Genomic DNA, 13505 nt, shown 5'->3' with positions numbered 1-13505 from the left:
TTAAAGTCACCCAGTGTTGTTGTATTGTGGTCTATTTGACTCTTGAACTTGAGAAGAGTTTGTTTGATGAACATAGATACTCCATTGTTTGGGGCATATATATTTATAATTGTTAAGTCTTGTTGGTGTATGGTTCCCTTGAGCTGTATAAAATGTCCTTCTTTGTCCCTTTTGATTAATTTTAAAGTCTACTTTATTTGATACAAGGATGGAAACCCCTGCTTGCTTCCACAGTTCCATGTGAGCGATATGAGTTTTCCCAACCTCTAACCTTCAGTCTGTCTTTTCCTCTGAGGTGAGTCTCTTGGAGGCAGCATATTCTGTATGTTAGACATTTTCATTATAATGTGCCTTGGTGTGAATCTGTTGTGATTTTGTACATTTGGTGTCCTGTAAGCCTCTTGAATTTGGTTTTCCAATTTGTTTTTCATGTTATTATTTCATTGAATAGATTGTCATTCCTTTGGTTTGGAACTCTATGCCTTCCTCTATCCCAATAACTCTTAAATATAGTCTTTTTATGCTATCCCATATTTCTTGAATATTTTGCTCATAGCTTCTTACTATTTTCACTGTGTGGTCTACATTCTTCTCAAGATTATATATTTTGTCTTCGTTATCTGAGGTCCTGTCTTCCAAGTGGTCTAATCTGTTGGTGATGCTTTCAGTTGAACTTTTAATTTGGTTTATTTTTTCTTTTATTTCAAGAATTTCTGTTTGGTTTTTCTTTAGAATATCTATCTCCCTATTAAAGTATCTTTTACTTCCTATATTTGCTTACGTAGCTCTTTGTTGAAATGATCTTTTGCTGCCTGTATTTGCTCTCTTATATCACCCTTAAATTCACAGAAATTTTTAATCATGTACATCCTGAACTCCTTATCTGTCATTTCCTCTGCTGTGCTGGCCATGGATTCTAATGATGTGGTATCTTGATTTGTTTGGGGCACTTTCTTCCCTTGTGTTTTCATGTTGCTCGTGTCTTTTCCTTTCTATCTCTATAGATCTGAGGCGTTACTGTTTTTACCCTATAGGTTTATAATTCCCCTATAGGGTTCCAATACCTCATCTTTGAGGGGAAGGACAATATTAACAGATCCCAATATAAACAAAATACCACCTAAAAACAAATAGTTGTTATTAAGACGTTTATAGTTTGGTCACAGTGTACAGAAATGGTGAATTCAATTATTATCTACAATATGATCAGTAGGTTTGTAAAAGGGTTTACAGTTTCTGATGGTGTACACAGAACCAGGGGTGAGGTGTAAGGTGATATGCTGAGGAGGTAGGAGGTGAAGCTATGGAGTTATTATATCTCAGGAAGTGTGAAACAGAAATCTAAAGAAGAAGGTTAGTAGCAAGAGAATAGAGAGGCAGTAATTTGGGGTAGACAAGTAAGAGGGAAGACGGTAGAGTACATAAGACAAACCCATGTATTAGAAAAATAAAAAATGTTAAAATAGTAAAAATTGGAGAGAAAAAACAAGAAAAAGAATATACAACACAACTGTAATATACTATTCAGTCATCTCAGTCCTCAGTATCCTAATTCATGCAAAGTACTTGGTTTCACATATGTTGGGAATGTGAGGGCGGGAGAATAAAGAGGGAGAAGGAAGGAAAACAAATCTCAAAGGGAGAAACAAGGATTGTTTTGGTTGGAGATCAGTATATTTCTTACTTCCCTTCTCATCCAGTAGGTGGGGTTGTCAGTTCTTAGTTGGCATCTCCGCCCTCAGGATGGTGTGGGTTACCAGGGTGTGAGGGTTGGTCTTGGTGCAGGGCACCTAGAAGTGGGGTATGGCACCTGCCTGTCCTGTTGGGAGACTGCACCTCAAGGATCTCCTTTGGGGTCTGCTTCTGTGATATGGGCGCCTGGTCTTATTTCCTCATCTTGCCTATAGACCTCACAGTTTCTGCCCTCTAAATCAGTCTCTAAAGTTATCTCCCTCACCCTCTCCCTTTCTACTTCCTAACGAGGAACCTTTCTCTCTGGGAGTCTTGTGTGTTGTACTCTGATGGCTGCACATCTGTAGCAGAGGGTTGTTTTGTAATAGGCACTCACTCTGCTGAGTTAGCAGCTGCTGGGGATTGGGGGGGCAATTAGAAAACTATGGGTACCTCGCTATCTGGTGTTTCAAACTTGTAGTTGCCCAGATTAAAGGTGGTGATGGAGATGACCCGAGATAGAGGCTGCTGCTTTCAGGGATGGAATGTCAGGTCAGGTTGGAGGAGCCGGGCGATGGCGTTGTACCATCAGTTCAGAGATGAGCTCTGAGGCATGCAGTGTGTTGCTTACAGCTTTCTTCAGAGCTTGTGATATCCCCAGGTACAGGCAGTTTATCTCCAATAGGGGACTATGGCAGTAGCTGCAAGTCCCAAGATGGAGGCGACCGGGGGGTCCACATGGGAGTTGCACCCGGAGTTCTTGCATGTAGGTAGCAGCTTAATGTTCTTCGTGGGAGCAGCATCTGGGAATTCTGTGCCGGCGCTGATGCTGGTGGTTGCACTAAGGCACCCAGAGACCTGCGAGGGCGGGTAGTCGGGAGTCAGGAGTCTTTTTGTAACGCTTGAGATCTGTGTCCCTGCGCAGCAAGGTGGCCATGATTCCTATGCCGGATCAGCTGTAGAGGGGTCCTCCATTACTTTCACCAAAGCAATATTCCCAGAAATTGAAACCCGGGTCACAGGGCGACACAGAATGCTGCCTCCTCTGGCCCATCATCTTGGATCTCCCAAGGTGAGAACTCTTAACCTGAACTTTGGATCTAGTGCACACAGAGCAGTGCCTGCCCCTATTAGATATTCCTTTTTAAGTGAGCAGAGGAGATAACTAACCCTTAAGAAGATATAATACAGAAGTTCAGTTGTACAGTTTTTAGAAAGTGAAATTTGGGGGTTTTTTTGTTTTGTTTTGTTTTGCTTTTGACAAGTTGAGAATACTACTTAGTTTGCTACCCAAATAATTTTATGATTGGGAGAGATCAACAATATCAATTTATAGTGATTATTTTTCAAAGGTGGTAATTTCTTTGATTAAAACAGCTTTGGATTATCCTGTGTCAAAGCAGGGTTTTTGTTTTTTTTTTTTTTTCATTTATACTAAAAAATGATATTAAAGAGGAATAAAATTTATTTTAAAGGTTAAAAAAGGTTAAACTCCAAAGTGGCATATTTTAATCTCTCTTACTTAGTCATGATTCCTCCAACTCCCAACTGAAGGTGGAAGGCTATTTTTCCACTATGAATAATCTGTTGTCCTTTCATCCTCAGGTGTTTGTGAGGGTACAGACATTTCACTTATATTCATCTCTTCTTTTGTTCCCAACTCAGATCATTCAATCAGTGCTCATGACCGTGGCCAACAATTTTGTTACTGACAAGAACTCTGGGGAAGTCATGACAGTAGGGTATGTAGAACATGGTTGGGGGCAGTAGATATGTTTTCAATGTACTAGATTTGCTTTAAGTTACCAAGTTGTGTAATTTCAGCTGATAGTATGGCCTCTAGAACAGCAGTTTAAAATACGCTTGAGGCTTGAGTCTTTGAGGAGGCTTGATGTTTTTATTTTATTGGTCATAATTTTGAGAAGGGAACCAGAGATAATCTGCTTATTCTTCTAATCAGAATTTTTTTTTTTTTACTAGTTTTACACTTTGAATTGAATGATTATTTGGCTACCTCAGTATTTTTTTGGTTTTGTTTTTTTATCTTCCACCATGAATTTGTGTCTTACCCTGGAATAAGTGATATATTATTGAATCAATCTTCAATTTTAGGGCAAGTCAGTGGCCCTTTTGATTAATTAAAAATTATTAATGACTAAATCATCTTGGTAAGTAAGTGATATACTAAACAGTAAGTAAGTGATATACTTTGTATTTCCCTTGAGAAATGTTACTGGGAGAATAGCCCGAAGATTTTCCGTCTTTCTTGTTTAGCCTAGTCCCTTCTTTCCTTAGGGTTGGCAAATAAATACTGCCATGATTTAGTTTCCTGACATTGCTCTTCATGCCACTAGCAGCAAAAATTGCTGTAATAAAAGCCCTCTACCCACTTAACATTCTCTACTGCAGTTTTAGAAACTTAGGCCACATAAAATGCAACTTGTATTCCTTTTGATTCTTTTTTTGAAAAATTTCTTAGATTTAACCACCACTTTTTCTTTTCTAGAATTAATGCTATAAAAGAGATAACAGCTCGATGTCCTCTTGCCATGACTGAAGAACTTCTCCAAGACCTGGCTCAATATAAGACACATAAAGATAAGAGTAAGTTGCATGTTATTCTCTGTAAGCCAAAGAGTATAATGTTTTTACCTCTTTGCTTCTTTACCTCTTTACCTTCTTTGCTCCAGAATTTGTAATTAAAGGTATTATTTTTGTAGATGTGATGATGTCTGCTAGAACTCTGATTCAGCTCTTCCGGACACTGAACCCTCAGATGTTACAGAAGAAATTCCGGGTAGGTGAACCCTGTTTATGTTGGTCTAAAGGTTATGGTCTTTTGAATTTTATTACAGTTTGGATTTAGGTATTTGTGATAGTTTTGAGTACTGGTGATGCACATGGTTTTATTTAAAGTTTGAATACAATTGATTGAATACCATTACCTTAAATATTTTGTAGTTGGCTTGTGTTCTTTGATGATGACTGTTTTTTATAAACCTGTCAAGCTGATTAAACTTGATGATGCCAGTATTAAACAAGACTATTTCCCAGCCAGGTACTACCTCTTTCAAGGGCAGAAGGATGCTTGTATATAAAGAAAGAGATGGTACTTTGGACACCTAAAATATTTGAACAGTTATTCTTTAATAGCTGCCAATTTCTTGATTTGAGAAAATTGTGGACAGCATTCTGACTCAGTATTTACTTTGACCTGAGATATAAACAGAATATTTTGTCATTTGATTATTTCCATTTTCTGTAGTGCTCCCATCTCAATTCATAATCTTAGAGAATACCTTTCATCATTGATGTTTTACAATATGAGCACTTTATTATAAACAATTTCTTTTCCTTTAGGGTAAACCTACAGAAGCATCTGTTGAAGCAAGAGTACAAGAATATGGTGAATTGGATGCTAAAGATTACATTCCAGGAGCAGAGGTTCTGGAAATTGAGAAGGAAGAGAAAACAGAAAATGATGAAGGTCCATTTTTCTTTCTTTCTTTGATGGTACTGGAGAAATTGAACCCAGAACCTTTTTTGTTGTTGTTGTTTTTTGTTTTGAATTTTTAACATTTTATCATTGTAAATATATTTACTGCAACTTTACAGTTTAGTTAACAATTATATACAAATAGACTTTTAGCTATAAAATCCCAACTGGTTACATCTAAATCACTGTTCTGAAGAAAACAAATTAGAAGTCTTCCAGTCCTTTAACTTTACCTTTCTTAAATTATATAGGAAAAATAACATCTGATAGTTTTGATTTCAAGTTACAGAGGAGGAGCTATTATCACATTTTATCACTTAGGAACCTAGGGCCTTATGCATGCAAATCAAGTGCTCTGTCCCTAGGCTATATCTCCAAGCTATGAAGGTTCATTTTATTTCACCATTATTTAGGGAGAAAACCACATGGCAAGATAGGAGACTTGAAAGAGAACTGGAAACATTATTATGTGGGTGGTTTTATATATACCAGACCAAAAAGTTGGGACACTGTCTTACAGATCCCAGGGAGCCACTTTATTGAAATGTCTACAAGGTTATTTTATGCCCAGAATCTTTTATTTAATTCTCTGAATAACTGCAGCTAGTTTCTCATACATGCATAAATATATTTAGATGAGTTAGTCAGATACTTGCTATATGTCCAAGTTAAATGTATAAGCGCCATTTTTTTTTAAAATGTGCTTTATTGTCTGTCATCTTTACTAGATCATGAGCTTTATTAGGGCAGGGACCAAATCTCTTGTTTACCATTGAATCACTAACCAATCACAGCATAATAATATCTGCACAATTCCCCAAGATCTGCTTAGTGAATGGTTAATGAACTTCCATCAAATCATGTTTTTCATAGATAAACAGTTATATAATGTGAGATCTATGTTGTTCTAATTAGTTATACATGGCAGTAGAATGCACTTTGACACATTATACATAAATGGAGTATAACCTCTCGTTCTTCTGATTATGTATGATGTAGAATCACATTGGTCATATAGTCATATATGCACATAGGGTAATAATGCCCAATTCATTCTACTATCCTTCCTACCTTCTCCCCTTCATTCCCCTTTACCTAATCCAAAGTAACTCTATTACAAGTGCCATTTTGATGGGCACAGTTGGCTCCGTGAACATGGACTCTGAAGTCAGTCATGGTTTTTGTGATTTCCGTGTAGGCTACATTTTTTGGCTGTGGTATTTAACTCTGGGGAATGATCCTTTTCTGCCAAGTTGTGATGACAGTTTATTTATTTTTATGTGGTGCTGAAGATTGAGCCCAGGGCCTCGCATGTGCTAGGCGATTGCTCTACCGCTGAGCCATGACCCCAACCCCAGTGTATAGTTCTTATTCCTTAAATTAACTAAGTTGAGAGGGCTTATTTAACAACAAACATTGCTCAAGTTTTTGTCAGTGGAATATGTATTTAAGTTTCACTACCTTACTTTTCCATTGTATGATTTAGTTCAAGTTGTTGTAAATATTCAACATAAAGTGGTAGTTACATCATTAAGCTCTTTTTCACACAGATGAATGGGAAAGTACCAGTCTCAGTGAGGAGGAAGATGCCGATGGTGAATGGGTTGATGTGCACCACTCTTCAGATGAAGAGCAGCAAGAAATTGTAAGTCATAAAATCTCCTCTTACAAGTGCATCACTCTGATGGTTATTAAGATATAATTTTTGCTGGACCTTGTGGGGAGACTAACATTTGAATGGCTGAGCTCTCACTTGAGCTGGTAGCCATTTAAGCCTTTGTTTGTGTACTCTTAAGTCTAAGAAACTAAATAGCATGCCCATCGAGGAGCGGAAAGCCAAAGCTGCAGCCATCAGCACTAGTAGAGTTTTAACTCAGGAAGACTTCCAGAAAATCCGCATGGCCCAAATGAGGAAAGAACTTGATGCTGCCCCTGGGAAAGCCCAAAAAAGAAAATACATTGAAATAGACAGTGATGAGGAGCACAGGTAAAATGCATTTTCACCAGGTCTTCAGTCAGCTTGTGTGCAAATGAAAGCCTCGGGGAAAGGAATTGCACCCTTATTTCTTATTTTATTTTTCCCTCATCCCAGGGGTGAATTACTTTCTCTTCGGGACATTGAACGCCTTCATAAAAAGCCAAAGTCTGACAAGGAGACAAGACTAGCAACTGCTATGGTGAGTGATACATTAACATTAAAATGAAATATAATCTGGATTTTGTATAGCCATAGAATGGCAATTTTTAAAATGTCTTAAATTAACAAAATAAAATGTATAGATATTAGATGTTGTATTAGATGAGTTTTGATTGCTGTACATACCATGTGACTATGTTCATGGTATTAGGAGATTCACCCCACCATGAATGCTTTTATCTGTTTAAAAAAAATTAGCTTACTTAATTCCCTTTCTGGGAATCTCTCTTACCTCACCAGGCTGAATTATGACTTTTCCTTCCACTGAGCTTCCTCATTCCATTGCAGTACTTCAGCCATTGCTCACTGGGACTGAGCCCTAGGGAGCAAGGACTGTGTTCTGTCTGTGCTGTGTCCTTGGTGTCGGATAGAGTGCCTGGCAGAGAGGAGACATTGACTTAGATTAGATATCTTCTGAAGTGTGTTATTTCACAAATATCAATCTTTTTGTGCTGATAGGCTGGAAAGACAGATCGAAAGGAATTTGTGAAGAAGAAAACCAAAGTGAATCCATTTTCTAGTTCTACAAATAAAGAGAAGAAAAAACAGAAGAACTTTATGATGATGCGGTATAGCCAGAATGTCCGGTCAAAAAACAAGCGTTCCTTCCGAGAAAAACAGGTGAGTTCCACTTAAAGCTGGGTGGCTGGAATGGTACTATAACTTGAGCCCACTTATATCTGAGATGAGTTGTGCTTTCTGAAGACTACCACAGTGTGTACCTTGGTGCTAATGGGCACTGTTGGAAAACATCAAGAGGTGGGAGGCAGTCACGCCACATAAATCCTGGACCTGACTTAGTTGGGACTCAACTGTGTGACACGTGGGTTAGGGGTTGTGTGTCCATTTTTCTTCTTTGTCAGTAAAGGGGTATAGCCAGCTGTAGTGATGCACACTTGTAATCCCAGAGATTTAGAGGGCTGAGGCAGGAGGACCACAAGTCAAGGCCAGCCTTGGCAAGTTAGGGAGCTTTTGTCTCAAAATAAAAAAGGGCTGGGGGTGTGGCTCAATGGTAGAGGGCCTTGGGGCTCAGTTCCCAGTACCACATGCTAAAATAATCTGTCATTTGATCTGTGAAATATACTATTGAAATTCATTGATATTAGCAATTGTATGCCTGGGAGTTTTAGAAAGGAGTGATTTTGTGTGGTAATACATCAGAAACCGTTTCAGGAAAACAGTCCAAAACAAACTTCTATTTTGGTATAACCCTTCCTATATATTTATACCCTTTTGCAAAAACCTTTCTTTTTACAGGCCTTTGGGTTTTCATTTTATTTGTTTGTAGCCTTTGAATGGTAATCCTGTTCTGCTCAGATGGCTTGCTTATTTTAGTAATTCATTATAGTAAAATAAATTTATGCTTTTTTGTATCTTCCCCTCCTGGGAAGAACATATCAGAGTATATCTAAACATCATTTTGAAGAATCTCCAGGAAATCAGGTCCAGGCTAAAATAGTCCCTCATTCTGAACCAGTGTTCCTAAGTAGATGACAAGCCTGCCAAGTCTGAATGTTACAGCCTGTCCTCTAGGGCAGCACTATGTCTGTGTGGGAGCCAAGTCAGGGTGACCTGAATTAGGTACTGTTTAAACTCTCCCCATCTGTTTTTTTAAATCTTCCACGCTGTGGGTCAATACATCATGTAAGCAATAAAGTGATGGCATTTTTAATAAAGGCTGAAGTACTTTAAATTTTGCCACAAATTGACTTAAGCCCATCATTCTAACTTTCATTGGCCCTTAATAACTATTTTAGGTGGCCTTGCTCTATTACGTAGTTTATGGGACCTGCCTACATTTTAGCTAAGTGTGTCATCCATCCCCTACTTCTTTTTTGTTTTGTTTTTATTTTTTGGTACCTGGGATTGACCCAGAGGCACTTAACCACTGAGCCAAATCCTCAGCCCTTTTTAAAAAACAAAACAAAAAAAATTTATTTAGAGACAGTCACACTAAGTTGCTTAAGACCTTGCAAAGTTGCTGAAGCTGGCTTTGAATTTGTGATCCTCCTGCCTCAGCCTCCCAACTTGCTGGGATTACAGGCGTGTGCCAACTGGCTCCTACTTCCAGGTTTTTAACATGCCATTTTCAGCATATAAAAAAGCCCTGCCTTGTTCCTTGTCAATACCTCATAAAATCTCCCTCTCAAAGAGTAAAGAATTTTTATTTAAGAGAGTTCGTTGGACATAAACCTTGACTCAGAAATGTTATTTCCAGGCTGGAGTTGTGGCTCAGTGGTAGAGCACTTGAATAGCACATGTGAGGCACCACAATCCTAAGCACCACATAAAAAATAAAAAAGAAGCCTGGCAAGGTTGCATATACCTGTAATCCCAGTGGCTCAGGAGACTGAGGCAGGAGGATCACCAGTTCAAAGCCAACCTCAGTCAGCAAAAGCAAGGCGTGAAGCAACTCAGTGAGACCCTGTCTCTAAATAAAATACAAAATAGGGCTGGAGATATGGCTCAGTGGTCAACTGCCCCTGAGTTCAATCCCCAGTACCAATAAATAAATAAATAGATGATAGATAGATAAATAAATAGATTAAGAAAAAAATAAAATAAAGATATTCTGTCTGTCTATAACTAAAAATATTTTTTAAAATGTTATTTCCTGTTCTCTAGTTTTCTTACTGAAATTAATCAATTTCTGTGTATATTTCCTTGCCTTATGTTTTCTTTAAAGTCTCTTTTATTATAAAAGTTTGGATTTCATATTTTCTCTTTCTTTAGAACATTTTGTTCAATTGAAATATACAAATCATATGTGATTTTTAAAGAAAAAAAGAAATGAAGTTAATTTTAATAATATATCTTATTTGGGGCTGGGGTTGTGACTCAGTGGTAGAGCACTTGCCTTGCACATGTGAGGCACTGGGTTCGATCCTCAGTATCAAATAAAAATAAATAAAGACTAATAAAGATATTGTACCCATGTATAACTAAAAAAATTTTTTAATTATATATCTTATTTAACCTAGTATATCAAAATAGTATTCTAATGTAACCAATATAAAAATTATTAATAAGATAGTTTACATTCTTATATTTGAACTAATTGAAATCCAGCATCTCTTTTATATTATAGCACATCTCAATTTGAGATGCTCATCTTCTCTGTATTGTTCCAGTTTTAGTATGTGTACTGCCTAAGTAAGCACAAGCCGTGTTTCAAATGCTCAATAGCCACATGTAGTTCATGGCTGCCATAATGATCAGCTCTACTATACAGCAACCTCAAACTGTCCCATGACCCATGCACTCTGTGGGGATGCAGCATCACATCACATTTTCCTTTGCCCCTCAGTGGTATTTCACTGTCTGAAATAAAAGATCTTTTGTGACTAGAATATGTACATGAAGTCTTACTATAAATTTTTAGAATAAATAAAATGATCTGGGGTTGAGACTAGAAGAGGAAAGTAAAGCATATGAGAGAGAAAGATCTTATAGGGATTTTTAAATGAAAAGAGGAGGCTGTACCTGTTCCTTGAGTTCACTTGGTAGCATTGAAGGGGAAAAGGACCTCTGAGAGTCACCTGTGCTGTTATAGTTTAATGAGCAAAATTAAATCTATGCAACCAATATTAGCTTAAACATACAGTTTTTGCAATATGGCTTTAACTATACCAGAGCTTTCCATTAATTTGTTTAATCATTATACAACATGAGCAGACACAGTAAATGAAGTATGCAGATAGAAAATAAGACACAAATAAATCTTGAGAAATTCCTCCTTAGCTAGGCATTGTGGTGCACACCTATAATCCCAGTGGCTTTGGAGGCTAAGGCAGGAGGATCTCAAGTTTGAGGCCAGCCTAGGCAACAAATGAGTCTGTCTCAAAAAATAAAAAGGTCTGGGCTTGTAGCTCAGTGGTAGAGCACCCTTGGGTTTAATCTCCAGTATCAAAAAGAAAAAGAAAGAAAGAAAAGAAATACCTCTTTTTGGCCAAATTAGATTAAAATGAACTTGCCGATTTTTTTTCTCTTAAAGATACTATTTTTCCTGTCTACAAAGATACAAAGACATACAAAGCCCATGTACAAGCTAAAGACAAGGAATCAATAACTTAAATCATAGAATCCAAAAGGGTTGAACATTTAGATATAATTCATGCAGTTTTGATCCAAAAAATGTTTTTTAACAAAGCAATCATATCAATCATTCCTTGTTAAAATTCATAATCTAGAGACTTTTATAAGTTTGAAGGACAAAGAGTAGTGCTGAGGAATTAATGGAATAGTTTTCATCACACACTTAGAATGTGTCTTGGCCTTAGTTATTCTTTTTGTAAAAATTGGATTTATTCTTCATAATCTATAATATTCTGGGGGTTTTGTTTTGTTTTTGTTTGTTTTGTTGTTTGTTTTTGAGGAAAATGGTAATCTTTAAATGGCCCATATGTTTAGTTTATCTTGGAAAGGTGACCTTTATTCCTGGCACTCAAGAAATTGAGGTAGGAGGAGAGCTTGAGTCTAGGAGTTTTTCAGATTTTTTCACAGCAAGACCCTTAGTGAAAAAATTTAAAAAAGAAAAAAATGTGTAAGTGGTGCTCATGTTCAGTAGGATATAAATGATTTATAAAAGATGATTGTGAATAAAGATCTGCTTTTCTATTTTAATTTAGACAGTATGTCCTATCCGCAGCTCTCAAAAATTAAGAGCTGTGTAGGTCAGAGTAGTACTGAGCAGTATCCCTGGAGACAGGTGATATGCAAGTCGCAACATTCGATACACCTGCTCTAGTTGTGAGCCTTGTTTCCATGAGCTGGGAATAGTATTTAAGAGCATTGAATGTTTCCTAGCAGTGTAGAGGCCCCCACCCTGAATACAGATTGGATCTGTTAGGGAATATTTCATTATTTGTAGTTTTTCAGGATGATTTATGATTTAGTGATTCCTTTTTTGTACATTCCTTATAACCAAATTAACATAATGGGATACTCAAGACTTATCACTTTTTTTCTTACCTTCCAGCTGGCATTACGAGATGCGCTGTTGAAAAAGAGGAAAAGGATGAAGTAACTTCCAAGCAAGTTTTTCATTTCAAGGAGAATGCCAAGTTTGTGTCACTACTATGAAAATTAGTAAATCAAGAATGTTTCTTACATTAAAAAGTCCAGAAGCACTATATGGTAACAACCACAGTAAACTTGGTAGCAATTTGGTGTTTTTAACTTGGAGATGGGTAGTAGTGGGAATGTTTAAAATGTAAATAGTAGTGATATTATAAAAACATTTTCATTTAAACATTCATGCAAAGAAAAACATTGAATGCCTAATAAGTGTCATTCTAGATATAAAATTAAATGAGCCACAGCCAGTTCTCTCAAAGCATTCACAACTAGTGTGGGAAGGGAGGCAGGTATTATATGTGTGTTTACAGTTCATTGTAAATAGTTCTCTTGCAGAGATTGGTTTATATTTCTGTGGGGTCACTGAGGCCTGATGGACTAAATCTGCAAGGGTGGTAGTTATGTATTCTCTTAAAACAAAACAGGACGATGTTACAAGAGTAAGAGGTTCTTACTTGTAAATAGGCTTACCTGCTAAAAACAGGTCCCTGCTGTACAGACTTTGGGTAGACAATTTAGCTCTTTTAGTCTATCCAAAAGATTTCAGTATTTTTTTTAATGCTATGTAAAGGATTTTTTTCTTCAGACCTCATTTTTTTTAAATAGCCTTAAGGATAAATTATAATTTTGAAATGTCTTTGTTTCATCCTTTGATCTGTGCTCTTCCTGTTAGTTTCCTCAGCTTCCTTGGACTCTTATCATATTTTCAACTCATTGTTTGCCTTGTTCTCAATAAAGGGTTTCTAATATCAAATAGGTACTCTTTTGTATGTGCAATAGTGTATGTTGTTTACCAGTCACACTTAAGTCAATTTCAGGAGACAGTTTGTTTGCATTCAATTGATTGCACTTAGAAATAGTTTGGTCCTTCTACCTTAGGTTTTTTAGCTGATCTTGAGGTAAATGAGAAATTCGTTATATGTTACTTCAAATTTGAGTAAAGGGCAATTTTCTGCCAGAGTTAGAACAACTTCTAAAATCACTTCCCCTGTTCCCTTTGCAGTTTTTTTGTTCATCTTTTGAATTCAGTTTCAGTTTTATTTGAATGAAACTTTGTGACTTTTG

General features: G+C 36.8%; 1 protein-coding gene across 1 annotated transcript in view; it reads left to right on the top strand.

The window, feature by feature from the left end:
- Sdad1 (SDA1 domain containing 1) overlaps window positions 1-13194 on the top strand; it is a 41580-nt gene extending 28386 nt beyond the window's left edge. Inside the window, exons 14-22 of the mRNA XM_046458776.2 lie at window positions 3337-3413; window positions 4178-4275; window positions 4392-4468; window positions 5032-5158; window positions 6718-6812; window positions 6964-7154; window positions 7260-7344; window positions 7824-7985; window positions 12343-13194. Coding sequence (XP_046314732.1) covers window positions 3337-3413; window positions 4178-4275; window positions 4392-4468; window positions 5032-5158; window positions 6718-6812; window positions 6964-7154; window positions 7260-7344; window positions 7824-7985; window positions 12343-12390 — 960 coding nt within the window. The 3' untranslated portion in view covers window positions 12391-13194. The remainder of the gene's footprint in view (window positions 1-3336; window positions 3414-4177; window positions 4276-4391; window positions 4469-5031; window positions 5159-6717; window positions 6813-6963; window positions 7155-7259; window positions 7345-7823; window positions 7986-12342) is intronic.
- Window positions 13195-13505: the final 311 nt, after the last annotated feature.

The sequence above is a fragment of the Marmota monax genome, unplaced genomic scaffold (assembly GCF_021218885.2).
Source record: "Marmota monax isolate L192 unplaced genomic scaffold, Marmota_monax_Labrador192_F-V1.1 WCK01_AAM20220418_F8-fsc00112, whole genome shotgun sequence".
NCBI lineage: Eukaryota > Metazoa > Chordata > Mammalia > Rodentia > Sciuridae > Marmota > Marmota monax.
The sequence above is the reverse complement of the archived record's forward strand: the minus strand, read 5'-3'. Positions and strand labels throughout refer to the sequence as shown.